Here is a 26,890-nt window from a genome sequence, read left to right as displayed (position 1 = left end):
ATTGAGACCAAATCTGTTGCAAATACTGAAAATTTCCTGTTCCGCAGACTCAGAACACTTGTCTCATGTACTACCTCAGATACCAGTAGTCATCTCTATGGGCCTCTTCCGCACCCACCCACCCACCCACATTTTTCCTGAATCGTATGCTTAAGTCACACATTTAAAATGATGCTGTAAGTAACTTCGAAGGGCTTTTGTGCACAGTCAGAAATAAGATTCCAAAGACTCTGCTTTGGAGGTCATTGTGGAGAAATACCTGGGAAATGCCACCTAACGTCTCTAAAAGTAATAGACTTAGTAATTTCATCCACTGTTTTGAGCCACTACTTGTTTTATATGATAAATTCAAATCCAGGCCTTCCCAAGTTTGAAGCTGATGGTGGTTAGTGAATGTCTGAGGAGTTACTCCTTTTCAGAGAGAACTTGGAAGCATTCCAGTGTGGTTTGCCATATAAGTAGTGTTCTCTTTGCTAGTGCCATGGAGAAAACAGCAATTCCCAGAGCCCCCTTGCAGCAAAAAGTTGTCAGGTGCAAAAGTTGGATACTTCTCTGTAGCTCTAAGTGTACAATGTAAGCCTAATGGACTACACATTAGGGATTGTTTCTCACCTGCCAGTTTATCTTCCCTGGCCATAAGGAGAAGACAACTTTACCACTGAAACCACTTCAGTGTCTTCTCGTTAACCCTTCATTCCAGAAGTCTTATTGTGGTTTCTTTATCAGTATGGTATTAAGCCCTTGCTATGTTCAGAGGCATAGATGTATTAAGTGTTTGATTTTACTATTGGTGATGGTCCTGGTAGTATACGGGGGGAATAGAGGGATAGAACCTTCAGGAGACAGAAATTAGAATAGGCATGAGTGAACTGAGGGGTACTTTGATAGAGTAATTTATTCACATATTAGTACAAATACTTGTAGAGACTGAATTTAACATGGTTTTACAAGGTGTTCATGGAGGCGAATTGTTAGGAAGTAGGAAGAAGTAGTGACAATGAATAACATAAACAAAGACAGGTATGAACTCAATGGGAGAGGGTTCAAATTCATTGTCAACAATGTTGTCTTCAAGATTTTCAGTCCAATTTTATTGTCATTTGTTTTTACTCCAAAGGGAGGTGAGAAGGGAGAGAGAGTAGACCTAGGATCTAAGCTTTTCCTATGCTTTATTTCCCATTTTAGTCCAGCTACTGAAGATGACATAGATGTCAGCACTTATTTATCAGGAACTATGCTGAGCACCTAACGCATGCATTATTTTTTCATTCTTGAAACAATCCAGTGAGATTTAGGTATAATTATTTGCCTTAATTTTATAGCTGAGAAAACTGGCACTTTGGGAGACTAGATAACTTGCTTGAGGTCACAGTAGCAGAGCCGGGATTTGATCCCAGGCCAGTGGCTTCAGAGACTTAACCGCCAAACTACATACCATCCTCACTTGTTTTGTTTTGCCTCTCTGCTAAGTGGTCTCTGCTCCGAGTAGAGCAGGGGCAAGGTGAAGCTCACCTAGATGGCAGTAAACCCTGTAAAAGCTGCGCGGCTGGTCTGCCCACTCGTGGTCCTGCAGGTCTAATTATAGTCGTCGGAGCTTACCTATTCTAGTTGCTCATCTTTGTTTCTAGCAACTCTCTAACTTCAGCATCTGAAAAAAGATACAGTGTAGAAGAGCCACATACATGCTATTGATTGAGAACTGTTACAATAAACTTATGCTTATCACAAAATACAGAGAGAGTACATAGGGGATACGGGATACAGTCGAATTTTCATTTCATTTTCCAGGCTCCTTTGCTAAGGAGCCAGTGAGACCTTTAGGTCATGGTCTTTGTCCTGGCCTGTATCAAGCCCTAATGATAACACACTTGTCAATACTTGCTTATGTCATGTGGTCTGTAGCTCTGCAGATCCCTCCTGCACTTGGGCTAGGCTGTCCTGCTCTGGAGTGGGGTTACACTTCCTGTTTCAGTCTGTGGTTTTCCCCTTATTATTCATAGCTCCCTCTAAATACAGAGGCTTTGTCAGTTGTTCAGGAGGCTTTGCTTCTGTCTGGCCATGTTCTCAGAACACTGATGCTGCTGCTGAGTCCTCACTACCTGTGCGTGGTGTATTCCTGTTTTGTGGTCCTCTTGCTTTTTGTCTCTTAAAACTGAGACTTCTGTGTTCGGGGCTCAGAGGCCCCTGGATTCTGCTCTGCTCTGGGAATGGGAGGAAGGGGGGTTGTTCTCTGCTCCTTGAAGTAGGCAGAGTTAACTTTTAGTTTGGGTCAGAACTGAACCAAAAGAGAGAATGCGTATTTTTTTAAACATTTTTTTATGTTTATTTATTTTTGAGAGAGGTGGTTGGGAGGCGGAGATAGAGGGAGACAGAGGATCCAAAGCGGGCTCTGCACTGACAGCACAGAGCCTGACGCAGGGCTCGAACTCCCGAACTGTGAGATCATGACCTGTGCTGAAGTCAGATGCTTAGCCCACTAAGCCGCCCAGGTACCCTGTGAATGCATATTCTTTACTTCCTGTACAGTGCCATCAACTGTCTTTCCCTTGAGTGCAGCTGCTAGGATTTAATTGTCCATTCATTACTCACTAATGGGAAAGAGTAGAAATAAAGAGAACAATTTTTAAACAAATATTAATAGAAAATGGTAGATTCTCAAGATTAAAAGAGATCTTTACAGATTGTTTGATCCTATTATCTAACCTATTGGAGATTCCTAATGATAATCATCTTCTAAGTTATTTAGGTGTACAAATAGATGATCTGTAACAACACTTGGGGATCACCCCCTTGTGTATTTTTATGAAACTTTATTCTAAATATAGACCACAGAGATTTTATTAGGAGTTAAGATGCCTTATGACTTATGATAGTACATGTTCATGTCCTATATTGTATATGTAGTGTGTTGGTAGCATTATTTGTACCAAGAATAGGTTCTAGTTTCTTTCTTTTATGTAATATTTATGAATCCATTGTTAGTAGATATTTTTCTCATATTAGTGGCTACTAAGAGTGTCAGAGTATTAGTATAAAGTGTCTTTTTCTTCCTCACAACAATTTTAGAAAAGTTTTATTCTCTTTCTGTTTCCTAAGAGTTAGTATTGCACTTGCCCTCAAGAAACTACCACCAAAGGGAAATGTGGCTGGGGGAGAGGTGGTCTCCTTGCTCAACTGTGGATCTCTGGGGAGCACCATCACAATAGGGTGGGGGGGGGGGAGTGAGAGAGTGGGAAGGAAGGAAGGAAGACGGGTTGGGGAAAATTTCCTCTCATCACTTCTTACCCTGAAGTGGCAGCATACAAAAATAAATGAGGTCTGAGAAGCCTCATCTAAGCCCTCTGAGATTCTCAGGAGCTTCACGGGGATCAGAGATGCCGGGAGCCAGACTAGAAGAAGTAGAAGCCACGGGAGGAGTGAGACAGCCACTTAGGTTGTTCTCTGTGGGGTGCCGTGTGGAGCAAGGTGCTTTACAAATGTTTGTGCAGTTGATTAAAGCTTAGGTGGGTCAATGAGGGGGCAGGAGAACCTAAGGAAATGATGAATGTGTGTCTGTTAGACAGGGGGTGTTCACCTGTGCCTCACAGAGGCCCTGAGGCGGGATTGGGAGGAAGTGAGTGTGGATGGGGGGAGGCAAGTCCTCTCCGTCCCAACAGATGACTTTCACCACTTGACACATAGGCTTTCTGTCAAGATTTCTCTAGAACAAAGGGTTCTGAGATTAAAAATGCATGCTTGATTCTTACCATCTTCAATAGGCTTTTAAATAGCTGCTCTTCTTAGAGGTGTACCAAAGAATGACTTTTATTTATATAAATAATTTTCTTTTTTGAGGAGAAGGCAAGCTGGTAAATGATGTATAGCAGGTGAGTTTTTGTGAGGCTGCTGTAAGCTTATCTAACAATTGCATAATATTGTTTCAGTGTTTAAAAATTCCAAATTGGAATAAGAATAATATTCTGTCTAGTAAAATACAGGTGCCCTCTGACATTAAACTGCTTGGATGAATTAGTAACTGGTTCTAGGTTATTTTCTCAGGCTCTGATCTAGAGACAAATAAGCAGGAGTAGTGATAGTAATTGTCCAAAATGGGGCTAACTCACACAGCTCGCTGTGTCTCCTGTTGCAAAGATAACCTTTGAAATAGAAATTCTAATCTTTGAATTTGGGCTGTGTCAGCTCTATTTTCTTGACCCTAGGTTGTGCTTCCCAGCCCCTTTCAATTTGGGGTATGTTAGTAAGTTTCAAAATTGCTTTGGGCAATCCTGGAGGAGAGCATGACCACTCATCAATTAGGTATCAGACTTAAGTTATCAGCAACCTTGAAATGGCTTAGATTGGAAGCCACAGTCTCTCTTTATGGATGGGCATAAGCTGAGGGAGTTGGATGGGAGGACTGTATACAGGGCACTTGGGTCCAATATAAGCTTGGAATTTGGAGAGAATTCTGTTAGGAACAATGGCTTCAAAATGTTGCCAAGACCACAAAAGTGGGACACCTCCGGTCTCCAACACACAGACATTTAAAGATGATAGTATATCCGGTAACCTATTCACCATACATACTGATCATACACATAGGATGCTCTTTGCCAAATGTTAGGGTCCTGTGTACAACAGCTAGTCTGAGAGATTTTTGTTTGTTTTGAAACCATTTAAACCACTCACTGTCCTTAATAATCTTGTCAGTTGCTGTCTTTTGGGGGCATTTAAACTAATTCCAGAGCCATCCTTTTTCAACTTTATTAGTGTTCATGTGATAATCTCATCCCCCTTTCCTCTTCTTGTCCACTAATTAGAATACTGAAAATGACACATTTTTTTTTAAGTTGTTTTCCTGTACAGGTGAAAAAAATGTGCCTGGCATATAGTTGGTGCTTAGTAAAGTATCTATCAATGAAATAGTGAAGAAATAATTGAAGTGTAATGCTAAACACTTATTTGGAAGCTTTATGAAGTTGAGTATTTTTGATGTACTGAGAACAGTGATTGAAAGGCCTTAGTCTTCACTGCATCTTCAGTTTTCTTCCCCTCCTGGCTTATCTTGCCGTCTTCGCCCACGTACAGGTGGATATTCATGGGTGCCTGTTTATGCCTGAATGTATGCAGATGCACGTGTGCGCACACACTCAATACACACTGAAATACAAACAGTATAGAGTACAGAAGGGCAGTGATTCCCCCTTGCCATCAGTGCTGCAGGTAATCTATTGCATTAATCAGCCAGCCAGTGGGAAATGCATGGGGAGTGATTATACTATCATACACAATACAATCAGCATGAAGCACTTGTCAAGACCAATACATCAAAGTTTAATTCAGTAATAGAATGAATTAGAGCAAAATGAAACATTCTGTTCTCCAAGAACTCAGCACTCATCACAGGTTCTTTCTCAACTCGGTAGAAAAGTCAGTGCATTAAGAAACTGTTTTTATGAATGAAATTGAAGTTCTCTTATGTCCAAATACTGCAATCCCTTTTACTGGGGCTTCTTATACAAGTCTAGTGCTAAACTATATTCGTCAGTATTCCATAATCATAGCCATTGGTAAATTTGATTATTTTTTGTGAGGGATCCTGATGATCTTGTATCCTAATTGTTCTCCATGGTTAAGTGAAAGGCAGTTTTTTTCCTATTGGCTCAGGGAAGAAGCACTTATCTATAGATATGGCTGGTGGACAGTAGAGTGCCCTACCAGAAAGCAGATAAATTAACAATGACTTGGTGTTTACAGTGCTTTATGATAGGTACTGTCATTAGGAGCTTATAGTCTAGTTGGGAAACAAAATGAATAAGGGAAAAATAAAAAGCAGCCCAAGACCACCTAAGGCAACTGAAGAAATGAAGTTAGATAATGTAGTACCTGTTTCAGAAAAATTTGAGGATCTAACACATTTCATATTCTGAATCAGTCTTCTGTGTCAGTTTATAACAGTCAAATGAAATACACCTAACCGAGCATGCTTTTTCAAAGGGACAGGTAACAGCTCACCAGGACTATTGTAGTTTTCAAAGCCTTCGACTGGAATACAGAGAAGATTTCCTGAAGTCAGATGGTCTCTAAGTATGGATTCTGATCCCCATATTTACCAACTGTATATCCCTGGACAGGTCCCTTATTTTAGAGAGAACTTTAGTTTCCTTATGTGTAAAATGACCATAATGAGGATTCTTAAGGCCTAAAGATGATTAAATAACGCATAACACTTTCTTTCTCATTCCAAGGGTCTTTTGCCTGTGTCGAGAAAGTGGGCCCAATGGGAAGCTTATAGGAGAGAGACGTCATGAAAACCTAGGGAGTCTTTTTCAGAAATAGATTTCTATAAACTTGGACTGTTGAATGGATCGTGGAACTGTTTGTGAAGACAGCTTGGTTAAGCAGCCAGTGCAGAGCGCATGGAAAATGCTCGTGCAGGTTACCACAGTTCACATTCCTTCCCCTCACTAACAACACTGACTACCCTTTTTGTGTATGAAAATAAGACGTCTGTCATTGTGGCTTTTTTCTTTATGATTTTTCCTGTCTTTCCTCCCTCCCTCAAAAATGAGAAGGGTGGTGAGTGGTGGACGAGCTGGCTCTGGCCATTCCTACAGAACCAGATTCCCAGTAAGGTCAGGCAGGCTGTTTTTGGTGAATCTGGCATGTTGACCTGTCAGCACTGACAAATCACTGCGTATCAGAGGAGGGCCACAGGTTTCCCCAGAGGAAACATTATCAAGGATACCCATTAACTTTTTGGAGTATCTGGTTTGTTTTCTTTTTTGATAGCAAAAAAAGATGGTTGTTTCATTCAGTCTTTTCTCAGAGCCTGGCTAAATAATAGCCGATTTTGCGCGCCCTTTTGCTTGAGAGTTAGCCCTGCTCGGGGCACCTGGGTGGCTCAGTTGGTTGGGCGTCTGACTTCAACTCAGGTCATGATCTCACAGTACGTGAGTTGGAGCCCTGCATCGGGCTCTGCTGACAGCTCAGAGCCTGGAGTTTCGGATTCTGTGTCTCCCTCTCTCTGTTCCTCCCCAGCTCGTGTGCACTCTCTCCTTCTCTCTCTCAAAAATAAACAAACATGAAAAAAAAAAGTTTTTAAAAAAAAAAAAAAAAGCCCTGCTTGACCTAACATGATCTCAGAAACTCTCTCTATACAGTGTACCTGAGGTATTTGAAATTTCCCAGAAATGTTTTAGTGCGTTCGAAACTATACCAAATATAAAGTAAGGAGAATGTTTTTACCAGTTAAACTTATTTCTCAAACAGTGGTGACTAATATATTAAGACTGAATTGTACTGAGAACAATACTATAATTAGGGTCACAGTTTTTGTGTGGTCTGACCCAAGAAATTTTGTGACTATAGTTTTGGTAGCACAACTAATTATACCAGTGATCTCCTATTTGTGACTGCAATTAGGCATTTCATGGCCTCTAAATAAGTATAATTAGTTAATTGGATCATGCATGAAATTCTAGCCTCTCATAATAGCCTCTGAGAACAAAAATAAATATGATAAATATTATGAATTGTTTTATAACTGTGGAACCCTGGGAAATACCACAAGTAATTGTTTTACTTTGTTACTATTTCATAGGAATAAACATGGTATTAAAAAGTAGAAGTTAAACTATGTAACATTCTTTATTCTCTACCTTTGAGGCAGAGAGAAAAGGGAATCACTAACCTTTCTGCTGCTCCTCTGCCTCTTACTCCCCACTTGCCACTGCACCTGTGTGTTGCCCCCTTAGCATTATACACGTTGTATCTTCTGGAAAATAGGGAGAAGAGCCACATTTATCAAAAACGCCTAAGTGCCTTTATGGAAGAGGTGTACCTTTTAATTACTGAATTGATTTGCATACTAAAAAAACCATGAAGTAGAAGGACTTTAAAAACAAGTGTTATTGACTCCGGGGGATACCACTAGAGAATGGCCAACTGATTTATTCAGTCACAAATCATAATGCTCCACCCAGTAGTACACCCACAGGCAAAAAGCACACTTAGTCACACGCAAGTGCATTATCCTGGAAATGCTGATGTGACTGTATTCCAACAGACCTCGTGATACATCATAATTTCAGAGAAAACAGATTTCTTCTGACTTGGATAATCATTCTTGAATTGTAAGTTGGGTTTATCTTTTGTTTGAAATCTTCAGTGGAGTTTCTTGTTTGCTGTGACTTTCAAAGTCTTGAAAAATGCAGTTTTCTTTTGTTTTCATTAGGCTCTTTTTAAATGGACCTTGTGTAGGTTTTTGTTGGGGATGCTTTCTCTACAGGGGAGAGACAAGACATGGTTAAATAAAGTACACGATTTCTTAGCTGTGCCTTTAAGGTTTCTTCATAATTTTAGACAATAATGTACCCTTTTATATTATGCTGTGAAAATATGAGCAATAGAATGATGATTCTGTCAAGAGACAAAAATGGTGAATCTTGGGATTTATGTATGCATAACTACATACATGAATCCTAGCTTAACAGAAGTACTTTTTGACTACATAGGTAGGCAGAGGCTACAATACCCGAGTGTTGAGAATATTGGATTTTGGGGAGCATGAGTTTGTAAGTTACTTTAGCTGTAAAGTGAGTTTTTGTGACAGTGAAATGTGATTGTGTATGTAAAATACTTAGCACAGGGTTAGTGTGAGGTGAATATTCAATAAATGGCAGCAGTTATTGTCAGGTGGATAAGTAAAGATGCCATTCACTTTTAGAACTGTGTTAGCTGAACTAAATAGAGCGGTTTGTACCCTAAAGCAGACGTTTTAAAACTTTAAATGTAGACTCTAATTAGAAACCTAACATGTGTAACCTGATATTGTTAGGATTTTCCTTGAAGGGATAAAAATATTAGCATACAAACCAGCACTTAATATTGCATTGTGTGTTGGGATACCTTTTGTGCTGTTAAGCTTTCATAATGACCTTTTTTTTTTTTTTTAAGTTTATTTATTTATCTTGAGAGAGAGCGAAAGCACAAGCAGGGGAGGTGCAGAGAGAGAGGGGAGACACAGAATCACAGGCAGGCTCTGCACTGTCAGCACAAAGCCTGATGCAGGCCTCAAAGTCATGAACTGTGAGATCGTGACCTGAGCCCAAGTCGGTCGCTTTAAGCAGCGAGCCACCCAGGCATCCCGACTTTGTTTTTTCCTGTAGTTGCAGCTCTTCTCATATGTTCAGTGATTTATTTGGGTTTGATTAGTTTGACAATATTCACCTACTCATTGGTAAATACCTCACTTTTCTATCTTGTAATCTAGCAGATTTATAATCTTCCTGGTAATTGTGATAGATTAAAGATGGCCATATATTCTTTGCTACTCTCTCATTGAGACATGAGGTCTTTGTTTTCTCCTCTTTTATCTGGTCAATTTTTTAAAAAATGTTTGACCAGCAGAATATGGCGGAATAGATGCTGGGTCAGTTTCTGGGCCCAAGCTTTAAGTGACTAGCAGGTCTATTTCCTGTCTCGTAGAAGGTTCTGTCTTGGTTCCCTGAGTTTTCATGTAAGAAGTCTGGCTCTCCTGAAGCTGCCATGCGCTGGGACAGCCCCTGCTGTCCACATGGATGGGCTGTGTTGAGGCAAGGGGAAGGTTAGGAGAAAGGCACTTCTGACCTGCAGAATCATGAGATACAATGGTATGTTCTGTATTAAGCCAGTGCTTCGTGCTTCTTCTCATGGTTATTTTCCAAATGCCAAATTTCTCCAGCAGTACAGGATATAACAATGTGTGAAGATGAAGTTCTGTATTTCAGTTTTTCCCTTAGGTTGGATTAAGTCAGATGTTTGTCACCATTGAATGTTTATTATTAATGAATAGGGTAACATGATCTTAACATATTCTGCATCTCCAATTTTAGGAATTTTTTTACAGTAATTCTTCCTCACCATCATATTTTAATTGTGCCAAATTTCACCTGGCTCGACTTCTGGATTTTTCTCACCTGGTAATAAGAATTTGAGTTCACTTTTAATTTTGTGTTCCTGTAGAAGACTGTGGAACCCTGGGCATTGAAAATGAAAAAAGGAGACAGTGTACAGTAGCTAGGAGTTTCAGCAGAGAGGCTGAGGAAGGGGATGCTAAAGGAAGAATAAGCCCACACTTCAGTGCTGCATTCTCTGTCCATCCATTGGCACGAAGTTACCATGGGCAGAGAAAATGTTACATGACCCTGTAGGGATGGGGACGAGTTTGAGAAATGTCTCTTCCATGCCAGTAGATAAGGACAAAATTACCCAAAGCATCTCTGACCTCTAAGTGTCTCTGTGGGCCCCAGTTGGCCTTGGGAAGCTGGAGAGAACAATGCTTGCCAGAAAACAAAACACATTTAAAAGCCTATTGTGGAAACTGAGGGAGAAAGACAGACTAAAAGATGTTTCCTGCTAAAATCACACAGCGAGTGGAAATTAGTTTACAGGAACCCATTATTACTAGCTTAAGCATTTAATGTCCGTGATATTTTATTGATGTAATATATTCTCTTAATTGTTTTATTTTATAAATATAAAAATATTTGTATGGATATTCACAGAATCGCTTGCAGTCTGAGCCTTCCAATCCTGTCTTAACTTTTGAGTCTTCTCATCGTGTTTCTCTAGTATTGAAGTCTTCTACACAGAGGTTTGCAGGGACTTCACCTTTTGGAGCTGAGTGAACTCTGCACTTTTCAAACACTTTGTATATTATCTTAAGTCTCAATAGCCCTCCAAGGTAGATGGGATTTATTATCCCTATTGTTTAAATAGGGAGCTGCCACCTCAGAGACAGTAAATGGTCTTGCCTGTAGCATATCGTGTCCTTTCCGGATCAGAGCTTGTTGATGAAACATTTTTTCTAGTTGGAAATGTAAAACAACGGATATGTGAGATGGGGCAAAATGGTAGTGATTTGTACAACTGAATATTTGATGGAAAAGACAGGCTTTCCTGAATTCATTAGTCCTTGTTACCCACATTTTCTGGGAGTATGGGTGCTTGTCCGCTGGCACTATTATTGGATTGTTGAAGTAACCATAAAGGCCTTTGTGATGATTTATCTTCTGCCTCCTTGTGAGTCTGCCCACATTTGCTGGCGATTTGGTCAGATACGGGATATCAACAAGGTTAGAATGCTTTTTTTTCCTCTTCCCAGGGGAGTTGCCTTCCTAGTTTTGGTTTACTTTGGCTTGTACATTATAGTGCGTCTTTTTGGTGAAGTGCATCTTTTGGGTATAGATGAGGTGGTATCGTGGAAAGAAGAGTAAAAGCATGCTGGTGGGAAAAAGCTAGACTAGAGCCGAACTGTCCTGTGGATAATTCAGAAACTGAATGATGTACACACCAGTGACTTGATAATTGCCTTTATACACTTTGAGGCATTGAAGCTAGAAAAGCAATTTAAAGGTATTGAATTTGTTTTCACTGTAATTCATTGCAAATAATTAAGCATCCTTTGTGAAAGAACCAGTAATACCTTTATAGATGTCAGGTCCTCTGGTAGGTGCTGGAAATGCTAAGTTCTGAGTTCTGTGTTGTATTTTTGGTTGAGTCCTTAAAAGGGTTAATATTTCTGAGGGACAACAGAATGAAGTGTTTAATTATCAAAGAGCTTTATTTTTAAAACTACAGATGTTTCGGGCATGTGTTTGAGGGGAAGGAGATAAATGCCCAAAGTAGAACTCTGAATTAATAAAATTTGGAGAATGACTTACTCAATTTGGTTAATTTGGTTATTAAGGCTAATTACAGCTTTTGTAGTGGTGACTGTTAAGATAAAAGACCATATCTATTATAGCTCAGAACTTGAATCGAACATTAAGAACATCCTTTCAGGATCAAACCTCTTTTTGGGGAGGTGAGCAATTAAAGAATGTTATAGGCAAATTAATAAAGGCTTGGCTTTAAAATTTTTTTCTCATTCTGCAAAATGGAAATTTTCTCATTAGAGAAATGTAAGCACAAAAATCTAGATTGGATTTTTTTCCTCAAATCATAGAAATCGTTGTGTAAGGTTTCAAGAATATTTAGGATTTTGCTTTTAAGGACCATAATCTATTTGAGTTTTATTTTTCTTTAAAGTGGGAATCGAATATTAGAGTTATAAGTTAATGAGAAAATGTTTTTAAAGCCCCATATATGGTGCCTGTAGCACATAGTAGACATCCAAGAAATGGCGAGGATCAATGATAATGATTATTTAATTAAAGTTATCTTTGGTATTCTTCTATTTCTTAGAAAGAACACTTAAAAATTTTTTTTTATTAGAGAGAGAGAGTAAGAGAGAATATCTTAAGCAGGCTCCATGCTCAGCACAGAACCTGACACAGGGCTCAATCCCATGACCCTGGGATCATGACTGAGCTGAAATCAAGAGTCAGGACACTCAACTGACTGAGCCACCCAGGTGCCCCAAAAGAACATTAAAATCAATTTTTTTAATTAAAGGTTTTATTTTTAAGTAATCTCTACACCCAATATGGGGTTTGAACCTAAGACCCCGAGATCAAGAGTTGCATGCTCTACCAAGTGAGCCAGCCAAGGGCACCTCAAAAGACATTTTTAAAGAAAAGTAGTGTTATGTCATCAAAATCATGTTATCTTCTTATAGACTGTGACTTCTCCGTAGGTGAAGGTGAAACTCGCTGTTCTACTGTCAAATTATCAACTCCTTCATAAGCAAGTCAGGCCTTCAGCACTATATGTATCAGTTAATGTTTTTCTAATTTTGAGTTATTTCGAAAGAACTATTGCTTGATAATAAATTTGGTTATTCTGTTTTTAAAACCTTGTGTTATGTTTATGTGGAAACAATGGGTTTGGGGTAACATATATCTTAGGGTATGTAATTTCTACATTTAATTTAAAGTTAGCTCTAGCCCAGCTTTTAGTTGGCTTGGGGGTGCATGTTTCATGCTGATTTTCAGAATAAATTACAGTTTACAAGTTATGGACTGAAATACAGAATTCTGAACTATAGTGAACACATTAAAGACAAAGCACTAATTTTAGAAACACATTTACATCACATTATTTGTCAACAGTAATTTACTTAGTTGCCCTTTTACACACAACCTTGTTAATACACTAACAACCTGATAATGAAACTATACTAGTCATGGCGCATCTTTCAGGGCAACTTCTTGATTTTAGTTTCGTCTAATGTCTATTTAAGATTAGGAGAATTATAAGATAAAAACGTCTTGGAAGAAAACCTTAGAAGATTCTTAATTTTTAAGCATTACCCATTGAATATTGATTTTATTTTTTCTAAAGGTCATTTGATGATTTGGAAATTTTTTTAGTTCATTGTACCCTAATAAATATTAATGGAAATTTTTGATCCAGTATATAGATTTTATTTAATTACTTAAATGTAACTTTTTTTGTGTTGCTAGGGTCCACAGCCTAAAACCTGGTAAAGTTGTATCTTATTTTCCAGTGGAGTTCATTGGAAAAGGCTGCAACTTAACAGGTTCTTTAGATACCATTTTGATTTGTCCCTTGCTTTGTGACATGTTTCATTTGAAGCTGGGTGGCCATGTTTCATTTGAAGCTGATTGTCCTGTTTCCCTTTCTGGGAAAGGCATAGAATTAATAAGGTAGTGATTTTTGCAATGTCCATTGGCTCATTAGAGGATTCCTGCTTAGAGTGCCCTCATACTTAAATCCTTGGAGTACCAGTAGACAGTATTGTTTGGTACAGATATTATGTAGCAGCAGTTTACTTTGTAGTTTACATGTAGTAAAATTCTTACTGTAAAATATATACTGCAAGTACTTACTATAAAAATACAGACACCTATACTTAAGGTCTTGGGTCATCATGGAGAGTAGGCCTGCCATTGCAGCATCAAGCTGGTGGTTTAGGGATATTTGAAAATGGTATTACAGTGCTGCAGGGTTCAGTAAGCCGGGGTTATTGCAAGATGATACAGTATGTGAGAATGATAGTGGAAAACAAGCATAAGAAAGCTTCCTGGGAACCTTTATAATGACAGGATGATTCACATTAAGGGAGCACTGTGCCTGACCATGAGGCAATAGATTTTGCATAAAGAGCAGTAGACAAAAGAGGAGGATAGGTTCTACTCCAGACCGTATCTGAAAGAGGTTATTCAGGAAGGAAGAGAGAGAAAAATGGGTAAAGAAAGAATCATGTAGTTGGAATCTATGGTTGCAGCTGTCCTCAGAGTATTGTTACGAAGTTGGTTAAACCTGAAATGTACAATTTAGAATGCTGGACTGCAAATGTATTACTTTTAAATAAATGTCTATTACAATTATTAAAAAAAAATACATACATCTGAATTTTTTGATGTACAGTTTTGAGTTTGGACAAATGGCATCTTCTGTAACAATGACCACAGTCAAGATATGAAATGGTTATATCATCTCCAAAAATTCCCTCACACTGTCCCCATGTGTCCTTTCCATCATTGACTGTCCCTTTCATTGGTGATTTATTCTCACTTCTTTTAGTTTTACCTTTTCTAATGTGTCATATAAATTAAATAGTAAAGAGGGTACACACACACGTCTTTTTCATTCTGGCTTCCTTCGTGTAGCATAATGCATTTGAGATGTTATGTGTATGTCAAGGGTTTGTTTCTTATTGCTGTATGTCAAGGGTTTGTTTCTTATTGCTGAGTAGTAATCGGTTTATGAATGCACCAGTTTGTTTACCCATTCACCTGTTGAAAGCCATTTAGGTTGCTTCCAACCTGCTGCACTTATGAACAAAGCTGTTGTAACATTCCTGTGTAAGTTTTTTTTTTTTTTTAATTTTTTTAATGTTTATTTATTTTTGAGACAGACAGAGACAGAGCATGAGCAGGGGAGGGGCAGAGAGAGAGGGAGACACAGCATCTGAAACAGGCTCCAGGCTCTGAGCTGTTAGCACAGAGCCTGACACGGGGCTCGAACTCACGGACCATGAGATCATGACCTGGGCCGAAGTCGGACGCCTAACCGACTGAGCCACCCAGGCGCCCCTCCTGTATAAGTTTTTTTATGAACATAAATTTTCAGTTTCCTTGGGCAAATTCCTAGAGGTGGATTACTGGGTTATGAGGTAATTAAATAATATGTTTCACTTCATGAGAAACTGCTGAGCTAGTTTCCAGAGTGGTTCTATCATTTTGCACCCTTTGAGCATTCCAGTTGCTCCACACTTTACTAGCACTTGGCATTGTCAAGTTCTAAATTTCTTTTTTCTGATTTTATTTTAATAGGTGTATAGTGGTATGGTTTTAATTTATACTTTCCTAATGAGTGATGATGTTGAGCACATTTTCATCTGCAGTTTGCTATTATATTTTATTTCATCTGCAACATCCCATTATACACATTATATGGTTCTGTAGATCTTACTTGATGAAGTGTCTTTCCAAATTTTTTGTCATTTTTATAGGGTCGTTCACTTTCTTGATGAGTTTTGTGAGGACTTTTACATATTCTGGATGCAAATCCTCTGTCAAATGTATGATCTGCACATATTTTCTCTCAGTCTGTGACTTATCTTTTCATTCTCTGAAGAGTATCTTTCGTAGAGGAAAAGGTTTTAATTTTGATGTTTGCTTTCTCAATTTCATCCTTTTTATGGATCTTGCTTTTGATATTGGGTCAACTTTATCTTTGTCTCACCCAAGATCATAAGAGTTTTCTCCCCCTCCTCCAAGTTTTATGGTAAGGCTTTATATTTAGGCCTATGATCTATTTTGAGTTTTTAAAAATTTAATTGAACCAATCCTTTAATGAAGTTTTTGGTATGGATTTAAGTTCACTTTTTTCACAAGAATATCTAATTGTTGCACCAGGTGTTGAAAACGTTTATCTTGGGGCGCCTGGTGGCTCAGTCGGTTGAGCATCCGACTTTGACTCAGGTCACAATCTCGCGGTCCGTGAGTTCGAGCCCCGTGTCGGGCTCTGGGCTGATGGCTCGGAGCCTGGAGCCTGCTTCCAATTCTGTGTCTCCCTCTCTCTCTGCCCCTCCCCCATTCATGCTCTGTCTCTCTCTGTCTCAAAAATAAATAAACGTTAAAAATATTTTTTTTACAAAAGAAAATGTTTATCTTTTCTCTACTGAATTGACTTTGAACCTCCAATTGACCATATTTGTGTAGGTCTGTTTATGAGCTTTTTAATCTGTACCATTGATCTGTGTGTTTTACCAATTGTGCATTGTCTTGATTACTGTAAGTATAGGAAGTCTCAAAATTAGCTACTATAAGTCTTTCCACTTTGTCCTTCAAAATTGCTTTGGTGATTCAGTATCTGTTCTTGTGTCCATCATGTACACAAACACCTGCTTGGCTTTTGAGTGGGGTTGTGTTGAGTATATAGATCAGTGTGGAGAGAATTGACATCTTAACATTGTTAAGGTTTCTAATCTATGAACATAGTAAACTTTCTGCTTTTTAAGATTAACCTATTTTGTCAATATTTTGCTTTTAGCATAGAGACTCTGCACATGTTTTATAAGATTTATAACTAAGTATCATGGTTTTTTGGGTACTAATACAAATGGTAATTTTTTGGTTAAATTTTTAACTGTAATTTTTCAGTTTTAGCATATAGATTTACAGTTGGTTTGTGTGTGTGTGTGTGTGTGTGTGTGTGTGTTTTATTTACAGAGAGAGAGAGAGAGCATGAACAGGGAGAAAGGTAGAACAGTAGAGAGAGTCTCAAGCAGTTGTCATGCTCAGCACAGAGCCCATAGTGGGACTCGATTCCATTCACTGGGATCATGACCTGAGCCAAAATCTTGAGGCAGACACTCAACTGACTGAGCCACCCAGGCACCCCAATTTTTTGGGGGGGTTTGTTTGCTTTTTGCTTTGAATTTGTGTCATGACCTTTGGTAAACTTACTTATTAGTTCTAGGAGCATTTTTGTAGGTCACTTGTCTGCAAATAGAAATTGTTTAATTTTTTTCCTTTCGTATCTATGCAGTTAACTTCCTTTTCTTGCTTTTTTGGGTTTGCTGAAATTTCCAGTGTAATGCTGAACAGGAGATGGAAGAGATACATCTTCCCCTTATTTTGATCTCAGGAAAAATACTCAGTCTTTTGCCATTATGATGTTCGTGTAGCATTTCTTTCACACATGCCTTTATCTGATTATCTTCTTTTCCTATTTTGTTGAGAGGTTTATTTATTATGAAGGAATGTTGAATTTTGTCAGTTGCTTCTTCTGTTGGGAAAAATTACTTTATCTACATCTGTTGGAGATGGTCTTTTTTTTTTCCCCTTTGTTAATATAGTGAGTTGTGCTGATTGAATTTTAATGTTAAATCAACCTTGCATTCCTGGGATAAATGATACTTGGTTGTGGTTTATTTTCCTTCTTGTATATTTCTTAATTAGACTTTCTAGTATTTTGTTGAGATGTTTACTTCTGTGTTCATGAGGGATATTCATCTGTAATTGTATTTACTTATATTTTTGTCTGGTTTTGATATCAGAGTAATGCTGGGCTCTTAAAATGAGTTGGAGACCATTCCCTTCTATGTTTTCAGGAAGATATTGTGTAGAATTGGGATTCTTTCTTAAATATATTTGGTATAATTTTCCAAGGAAACCTCTGAACCTACATTATTAAAGACTGAATTGCAGATTTGATTTAATTTATTACTATTCAGGTTGTTACTTGTTGAGTGATGAACTTTGGTAGTTTGTGAGTTTCGGGGAATTTTTTTTTTATCTAAGTAGTAGAATTCATAGGCATAAAGTTGTTCATAGAATTCCATTATAAGCCTTTTATTTTTTTTTTTTATTTTTTACATTTTACTTGTTTTTGAGGGGGGGGGCACAAGTGGGGGAGGGGCAGAGAGAGAAAGAGAGAGAGACAGAAGCTGAAGCAGGCTCCATGCTCTGAGCTGTCAGCACAGGGCCCGACATGGGGCTTGAACTCAAGGAACTCTGAGATCATGACCCAAGTTGAAGTCGGATCCTTAACCGACTGAGCTACCAGGTGCCCCTGATTTTATTATTATTTTTTAAAGAAGCAGCTTTTGGTTTCACTGAATTGAGGGGGTGCAGGTTTCAATTTAATTGGTTTCTGATGTTATTTCCTTCCTTATGCTTGCTGGCTTTTGCGTTCTCATTTTCTTAAGGTGGATATTTAGGTTATTGCTTTGGGTGCCTGGGTGGCTCAGTCAGTTGAGCATCAGACTTTGGCTCAGGTCCTCATCTCCCAGTTCATGGGTTCAGGCCCTGCATCGGGCTCTGTGCTGATAGCTCAGAGCCTGGAACCTGCTTCTGATTGTGTGTCTCCCTCTCTCTCTGCCCCTTCCCTGCTTGTGCTCTGTCTCTCTCTCTCTCTCTCTTAAAAATAAACAGAAACAAAATTTTAGATTATTGCTTTGAATCCTTTCTTTTTTCCAGGATAAGTATTTAACCCTGTAAATTTCCCTGTAAACTGTTTTCAGGTATACATCACAAATTTTGATATATTTTATTTGTATTTTCATTCATTACAGAATATTTTTTGAGTTTTCTTGTAACTTCCTCTTTTACTCATGAGTTATTTATAAGTGTTGTTTAGTTCCCAGATATTTGGGAATTTTCCAAATATCTTCCTGTTACTGATTTCTAGTTTAATTCTTTTACATCAGAGAGTATACTTCGTATGATTTCACTTCTTTCAAATTTGTCAAAGTTTGTTTTATGGCATAGAATATGGACTGTCTTGGTGAATGTTCTTTGTGCATTTAAAAAAAGTAATGTTTTGTTTTTCCTATTAATGGTAGGTAGAGTTTGCTATAAATGTCAGTGAGGTTAAATTGGTTGATAGTGTTGGTATTCTTCATCCTTATTAATTTTCTGTCTGCTTGTCTTATTAGTTATTGAAAAAGGAGTGTTAAAGCCTCTAAATATAGTTGTGACTTTGTCTATTTCTCCTTTAAGCTCTGTTGATTTTTGCTTCATGTATTTTGAAGTCTTCATGTTGGGTTTAGCTTACTCATTTAGGATTCTCATTGTTTTTGGAGAACTGACCCTTTTATTCTACATCTCACTTTATCCTTGATGTAACTATTCCTTGTTCTGAAGTCTACTTTGTCTGATATTAAATGGCCCCTTAAGCTTTATTTTGAAAGTTTTATGCAGTATATCTTTTACCATTTAATCTATGTCATTCTATTTAAAGTATCTTTCTTGTACATAGCGTAGAGTTGGGTCTTTTTAATCTGAATTTACCATCTCTTTTAATTTGTATGTTTAGACCATTTACATTTAATGTAATTATTGATGTAGTTGAATTTAAGTCTCTTTATCCTTTCTGTTTTTATTCCTTGTTCCTTCTGCTTTTCTTCCACAGTTTTCTGTATCTATGTCTCATCTTCTGGGACTCCAGTAATACAAATATTACACATTTTTATGTTTTCCCACTTGTCTTTAAGGTTTGGTTCATTTTCTTCTGATTTTCTCTGTTCTTCAGATGAGATCATTTCTATTTTCACATTCACTAACTTTTCCCACTGCCGTATCCATCCTGCCATTGATCCTATCTAGTGAATTTTTTATTTCAGATATATTTTTTTTCAGTTCTAAAATTCCCATTTAGTTCTTTTTTATAGTTTGTCTTTTACTCATTTAATAGTGTTTACCTTCTCATGGAGCATAGTTATATAGTTACTGTAAAGTCTCTGATCATTCTCACATATGGTTTATCTTGGTTGTCACTGTTCATTGTTTTTTCCCTTGAGAATTGATCACATTTCCCTTTTTCTTTGTAAGCCAAGTAATTTTGGATCCTGGACGTTTTGAATATTGTGTTGTGAAAATCTGAGTCTTCTTAAAATCCTCTGGAGAATTTGTTTTTGTTTTTGTTTTGTTTTTGTTTTTTAAAGCATACAGTCAACAATCAGGGTAGATTCAGGCCATAAGTTTTGTTTTACCTTCTTTGGATGACATTATCAGTAAAGTTTTCAAAGCCTTGTCTCTGTTGCTTGCGGTCTGTCCAGTACATAGGACTTGGGCCTGTTGGTATATAGTTTTTAGGGGTCTCCCTCTTCAGCTCCTGATTGTGAGGAGGGTCCCCTTTTCCCAGTTCTCTCACCAACTAGATGATATTTTCCTTTTTTGCTGAATGTGCCCTCTACAAAGTTCCCAAAATGGGACTAATTTTCTGCCAACCCAGGAGACAAAAGAGGGGGAAAAAAGTAATATGAAATCAGCCTCACATGGCTTATTTCTTAAAGTTTTATTTCTCCAATCTACTTGTTTATTTACTTTTTAGAGCCCTCAAGGTGCTGCTTTTTGTACTTTGGGAGAGAGATAAGCAATAGTGGGTTTATTCCATTTTATTTTTTTAATTTATTTTTATTTTTATTTTTATTTTTTTTATTTAAAAAAAATTTTTTTAATGTTTATTTATTTTTGAGACAGAGAGAGACAGAGCATGAACAGGGGAGGGTCAGAGAGAGAGGGAGACACAGAATCTGAAACAGGCTCCGGGCTCCGAGCTGTCAGCACAGAGCCCGATGCGGGGCTCGAACCCACGGACCGTGAGATCATGACCTGGGCTGAAGTCGGACGCTCAACCGACTGAGCCACCCAGGCGCCCCGGGTTTATTCCATTTTAACTGATCACATTTTGTTTTTAATTGGCATTTAAAAATATAGGAATGTAATTTTTAAATACTTCTGGCTTAAATAATCAGTTGTGGCAATTTTAATTTTCTGTGGTAAAAATTGTTTGATATTTAAAATATCAGATTCTATAATTGAAGAAGCTTGCTAATTTTATTAAGTTTTTAATTTTAATTCCAATATAGTCAACATACACTGTTATGTTAGTTTCAGGTGTACAATATAGTGATTCACCAGTTCTGTACATTACTCAGTGCTCATCATAAGTGTACTCTCCAGTCCCCATCACCTGTTTCACCCATATCTCCACCCACCTTCTCTCTGGTAACCATCAGTTTGTTCTTTATAGTTAAGAGTCTTATTTCTTGGTTTCTCCCTTCCTTCCTTCCTTCCTTCCTTCCTTCCTTCCTTCCTTCCTTCCTTCCTTCCCCTGCTTTTGTTCATTTGTTTTGTTTCTTAAATTTCACATATGAGTGAAATCATACAATATTTGTCTTTCTCTGACTGATTTATTTCACTTAGCATTTATATTCTCCATCTCCATATATGTTGCTGCAAATGGCAAGATTTCATTGTTTTTTTTTATGGGTGAATAATATTCCTCGGGTGTGTGTGTGTGTGTGTGTGTGTGTGTGTGTGTGTATACACACATCACATCTTATCCATTTATCTGTTGATGTACATTTGGGAATCTTGTTAATTTTATATGTGAAAGAATGTAAAACATCTCTTTTGGACAAACAAAACAAACAGTGGTTGTTTCTACCTTTATTATTTACTTGGCTAACACAGTTGATTAAAATACACATAGATACATGTACCTTTCTTTTTTTTAAAATGTTTATTTTTGAGAAAGAGAGAGAGAGAGAGAGAGAGACAACATCAGCCCGGGAGGGGCAGAGAGAGAGGGAGATCCAGAATCCGAAGTAGGCTCCAGGCTCTGAGCTGTCAGCACAGAGCCTGAGCAGGGCTCAAACCCATGGACCAGACTGCGAGATCATGACCTGATCTGAAGTCGGATGCTCAACCAACTGAGCCACCCAGGCGCCCCACACACGTACCTTTAAAAGAAAAAGTATTGTGAATGAGTTTGAAGTACTAGAATCTGTCTTGTTTTGAAATTAGTAAAGTAAAACTTGTAGTTTTAGAACGTCTGAAGTATTTGTTTGAATTAGCTACCTAATTAGCTATTCAAGTTATGAGTTATGCATTCTAAACTCATTATGGCAGGGTGCCTGGGTGGCTCAGTAGGTTAAGCATCTGACTCTTGATTTTGGCTCACAGTTTGTTAGATTGAGCCCTGCATCAGGCTCTTAGCATAGAGCCTGATTCTCTCTCTCCCTCTCTCTCTGTGCCTCTCCTGTTCATGTGTGCTCTCTCTCAAAAATAAATAAACTTAAATCATTTGAAAAAATAAATTCATTATGGTTTTTCCTTTGAAAAACAAGTGAAATTTTGATTAATGTTTAATGATTTCATTCACATAAAGACAAATTTAGTGATTTCATTTATAGTAAGATTAGTTTTTGAAGCGCCTGGGTGGCTCATTCGGTTAAGCCTCTGACTTTGACTCAGGTCATGACCTCACGGCTCGTGGGTTCAAGCCCTGCGTCTAGCTCTGTGCTGATGGCTCGGAGCCTGGAGCCTGCTTCTGATTCTGTGTGTCTCTCTCTCTGCCCCTCCCCTGCTCACACTCTGTGTCGCTCTCAAAAATAAGCAAACATTAAAAAATATATATAATAAGATTAATTTCTGGTGAAATCATTTAGGGGGAAGTATGTTTAAGTGAATTTTATTTTTAAAACATCTGTTGAAATATACATATGCATATCAATTGATATGCATTCTAATTTAAAAACATCATTAAGTTTGGAAAGCTTATAAAACTAGGAAATTATTTATTTGTGTCCATTATAGTACCTTTATGATTTTATTGTAAAAAGGTAAATTTAGAAGTAAATTTAATTTTTGCATGGAAGAAGCATTTAGAGTGCTTTGTTACAGCATCCATATATAAAATCTGTTTGTAGACTAAAGTGGTAAGTTGGACTTTACTTCTTTTTTGTCTTTTTTGTCCAAAATGTGACACAAATAGGAAGGTGATATAATTAGCATTTGAAATATCTTTCATCTTTATATGTAACCATGTTTGGATCTTTGGTTCAAATTTGGGCTCTGTTGACCTTCTTTCCATTAAACTCTATATGAGATTTGTGGCTTAGATTAAGGAGAGAATGGAGTTATAAAAATGGCAGACCTAGGTCCATTCTGAAAGGGTTTAAAATGTATCATTAGGTTTTAGAATTGGAAATTTTTATGATATTTGAAATTTACTTCCCTCTCTCCCTTTAAATTAGGTGCTCTGTGGATGTGCATAGTTTTAAACCCCCACTGCAAGTTGGAACAGAAAGCCAGTTGGCTAAAACAGCTGAAAAAGTGGAACAGTGTTGATGTCTGTCCATGGGAAGATGGAAATCATGGCAGTGAATTACCCAACTTAACCAATGCTTTGCCTCAGGGTGCAAATGCTAACCAAGGTGAGTCCACAGTAATATTTTGCTCACTTTATATTCGCTTAATTGTGCATATATGTTTACAGCAGTAATACAGTATACGTGGGAAAATTATTTTGCTCACTAAGAATTCACAATTCAGGGACTTAGTGTTTTGACTGTGATTGTATGTATTTTAATTTTTACCTGATATCTTTGTGTATGCTTTTTCATATTATCAGAATACAAATGAATATTGTACTTTTATGTATTAGAATGTGTTAAAATTCTCTATTAATTATTTAGTTTGAAATAATGTAAAAAATCATGGAATAAGGAGGTAATATATTACCTTGTAAAACAAAATATTGAGAGGCTTGAGAAACTATTTTTATCTCTTTTGGTGCAACCCACTTCATATTTGGGTTGCTGTGTAATTTAATCAGTTAAAATTTGTTAATTTTAAACATAACAAACATTTATGTGACTGGGTTGGAGGGGCATGGGATGCTGTTGGCATTTAGAGTAGGAAAATTCTTTATTATAATGCATTGTGTAGCATACCTGTTCCCACGTACTGTAAGCTGATAGTGCCTTCCAGTCTTTGGAACAACTAAGAGATGCTTCCAGACATTTCCAGATGTCCTCTTAAGGACCTATGTCTTTCATTTCTATGCTCTTTTTTTCAGCTTCTCCCTTTCTATTGGATCTACCCATTTAGCTCAAGTTCCTCTCATCTTCAAAAAACAAAAACAAAAACCAAAAAACAACTCTTTCCCTGGCCCCACTTTCTCTTCCAGCTACTACACAATTTTCTCCTCTCTTTCAGAACCACGTCCTTACAGAAGTTAAGTCTTAACAAATAAAAATTTCATTCACTTATTCCTGTAACTATTTTTGTGTGATTTTGTGTCCCTGCTGCCTCTTTTGGTGGGGGAGATGTCTGGGGGATTTGACAGACTATGACCAATGTAAAGTGGGAGTTAAATGACATTGGAAGGATCCAGAATCCACATTGTCTTTCTGTATGTGCTGGCCCCATATGGAGTTGGTACTACTGAAAGAGCTGGCCATTGTGTCAAGTGTGAATGTTATTATAGTGTTTTCAGTATCTACAGAGAAAGAAAATAAGGTCTTTTACTCCATAGGGACTTGCCTTACCAAAAAGAAGTTTTAAGGTGTACTTGGCTGGCTCAGTTGGTAGAACATGTGACTCTTGATCTCAGGGTTGTAAGTTTGAGCCCCATGCTGGTTGTGGAGATTGCTTTAAAATAAAATCTTTTGAAAAAGGAAGTTTTAGGACTTGGAAGAGATGCTTGTCTGCCTCAGCTTTGTCTAGAAATATTTATTTGCTTTGGGAATTCAGTATTTGAAATCTGTCATATTTTATTGCCCATGATTATGTTAATTCATAACTTCAGAGAAAATAAGTACATCCCAGTTTCTTTTCTAGAAGCATAGAATTTTCAGGTTTACAATTTAGTTTTATTTTCTTCCATTTCTAGGAAACGGTATACCTATATCTATATAGGTAAATTACTTTAATCTCCTTTTACTTAACTGTTTGTTTCTCTTTGTTTCACTTCCCACCTGCTTTTTGGGACTGCCATCCTAACATTTTACAGTTTACATTTTACTTTACATTTGGTTACTTTCCCTTTGATTAAACATAAATATTCCATAGGCTTTAGAAAGCCTTTAAGAAGTGGTCCAGCCTCCAGATGAAACCGCTCATTTCCTTTATGGTTTGGTCCTGGGATATGAAGTTAGAATCTAGTTTCTAAGGGTAATATTTCTCGGGCCTAAAGGTAAAGGCACCATAGTTTCTGTTTTTAGCAGAATATCCGCATCCTGCAAGAGGCTGTCAGAAGAGACATCTCTACAGAGGGACTCTGATGTTCAGCCTGCAGTAGTGCTGGGAGTGCTGAGCAGGCTTGGTTGGGGAAAGCCAGCAGAGCCCAGCCGCCATGCCTCTGCAGCTGGGCGGAGTGTGTGCATGACACAGACCACGAGCAGAATTGAATGTGCTGGCAGATTGGAGTGAATGTGAAGGGTGAATCAGGCCTGGTCTTCGCTAAGATTATTTGTTAGAATTAATTAACAACAACAGTATTAAAATCCGCACTGTTTGAAAGAGTAGTTTTTTTTTTTTTTTTAATATACCAGAATTGTAGCCAGTTTTTTTATTTTAATTTTTTGATAAATGAGCTAATGGTTTCCTCTTTTACTTTTCTGAATTTCCCAAGTTTTCTTTAATTGGCATGTATTGATATTACATATGCTTTATTAACAACTTTTTACAAATTTGTGTATTTATCATTTTGAAAATTTGGCAAATGTAATCTGTTTCTTTTTTCCATCTTGTTGCAAAAATAAAAAAAAAAAAACTACATGGGGCACCTGGGTGGCTTAGTCAGTTGGGCGCCAGACTTCGGCTCAGGTCATGATCTCACAGTTGGTGGGTTCAAGCCCCACGTCGGGCTCTGTGCTGACAGCTCAGAGCCTGGAGCCTGCTTCAGATTTTATGTCTCCTGGTCTCTCTGCCCCTCCCATGCTCATGCTCTGTCTTGCTCTGTCTCTCAATAATAAATAACGTTAAAAAAAATTTTTTTAATAAAAACAGAACTACAGATATTATGATAAAAATTGACCATAATTTTGATATTAATGAAACTAACTTTTTATCTTTGTAGCCATTGTCTTTGTACATAATCTTTATTTTATTTCCCAGGTTGTTACAGACAATGTTATATCTTACATTTTCATTTAGTTATTATTTCATTAGTATTTAGCCTTTTTTGTTAGAATTGGTTTTATTAGTCTTTTATAGCTAACCACCGTTGGAAGTGTGGTGCATTCCTATACCTTTCGCTTTGCTCATAGGATCACAAACATGTGAAAAGTTAAGATTTTTGCTTTATTTATTTTTTATCTTATTTATTGTAAATGTTCCTCTTTGAGAGAGTGAGTGGGGGAGGGTCAAAGAGATGGGGGGAACAGAGGATCCTCCAAAGCAGGCTCTGCGCTAACAGTTTGATGCGGGGCTCAAACTCACGAATTGTGAGGCCATGACCTGAGCCGAAGTCTGATGCTTAAGTGACTGAGCCACCCAAACCCCCTGAGATTTCTGCTTTTTTTAAAAAATGGAATCATACTCTAAAACTTACTTTTCTTGAGTGATACCACAGTGAGCCAAATTGACAAGTAGAACTCTTAATTCTTTTAATATATGCATTATACTAAATTGCTTTTTTAAAGGCTTGATTTAGTTTTCAATTCTTTCTGTGATTTGAGCTAAATAAGTGTAATGACAGAGCCACTTAAAATGTGTAAAATTTGGACTTTGGAATATTTACCCAGTTGACACTGGGTGAGAGGTCACGGAACCAGTTTTTTGTTGGGTAGGGATATCTTTACTCTGCTCAACACAAGGCCCCAGTAGGTTCAAAGGGCCTTAAATGTAGGGCCCACTCTTCCTCTTTGCAAGGTGTTCATCTGCCCACTGGGCAGGGCCGTGACAGATACGTCACTATTTATGCCTCGCGTATTCAGTCATCATACATTTTGATATGTCTCCCATTTAAATACAGATATCTAAGTTGACCTGAAACCAAGCTGAAGGTTTGATAAAACTGAAGGTCTCTCTTGTGAAGACCTCGCTGAAGCCTGTCACAACAGCTGAAATAGCTGAGTTTGGAGTGTCGATATTTATGTTTTGATCTTGATGGCCATTGCCTGGCTGTGTGACCTTGGCAAGTCACTTTAATCTCTCAGTTTTCAGTTCCATCAGCAGAATAGGGGAGTTGCACCAGATGAGTTTTCAGAGTGCTTCTC

General features: G+C 37.7%; 1 protein-coding gene across 2 annotated transcripts in view; it reads left to right on the top strand.

The window, feature by feature from the left end:
• Positions 1-26,890, top strand: part of ZSWIM6 (zinc finger SWIM-type containing 6) — a 195,969-nt gene that overhangs the window by 146,477 nt on the left and 22,602 nt on the right. For both annotated transcript variants that reach the window (XM_019414315.2, XM_053907337.1), the window contains exon 5: positions 22,922-23,101. In XM_019414315.2, the coding sequence (XP_019269860.2) occupies positions 22,922-23,101 (180 nt within the window). The remainder of the gene's footprint in view (positions 1-22,921; positions 23,102-26,890) is intronic.

Source organism: Panthera pardus, unplaced genomic scaffold (assembly GCF_024362965.1).
Source record: "Panthera pardus isolate Hobbes unplaced genomic scaffold, ASM2436296v1 HiC_scaffold_2, whole genome shotgun sequence".
Lineage (NCBI taxonomy): Eukaryota > Metazoa > Chordata > Mammalia > Carnivora > Felidae > Panthera > Panthera pardus.
This window is presented reverse-complemented; position numbering and strand designations above follow the sequence as displayed.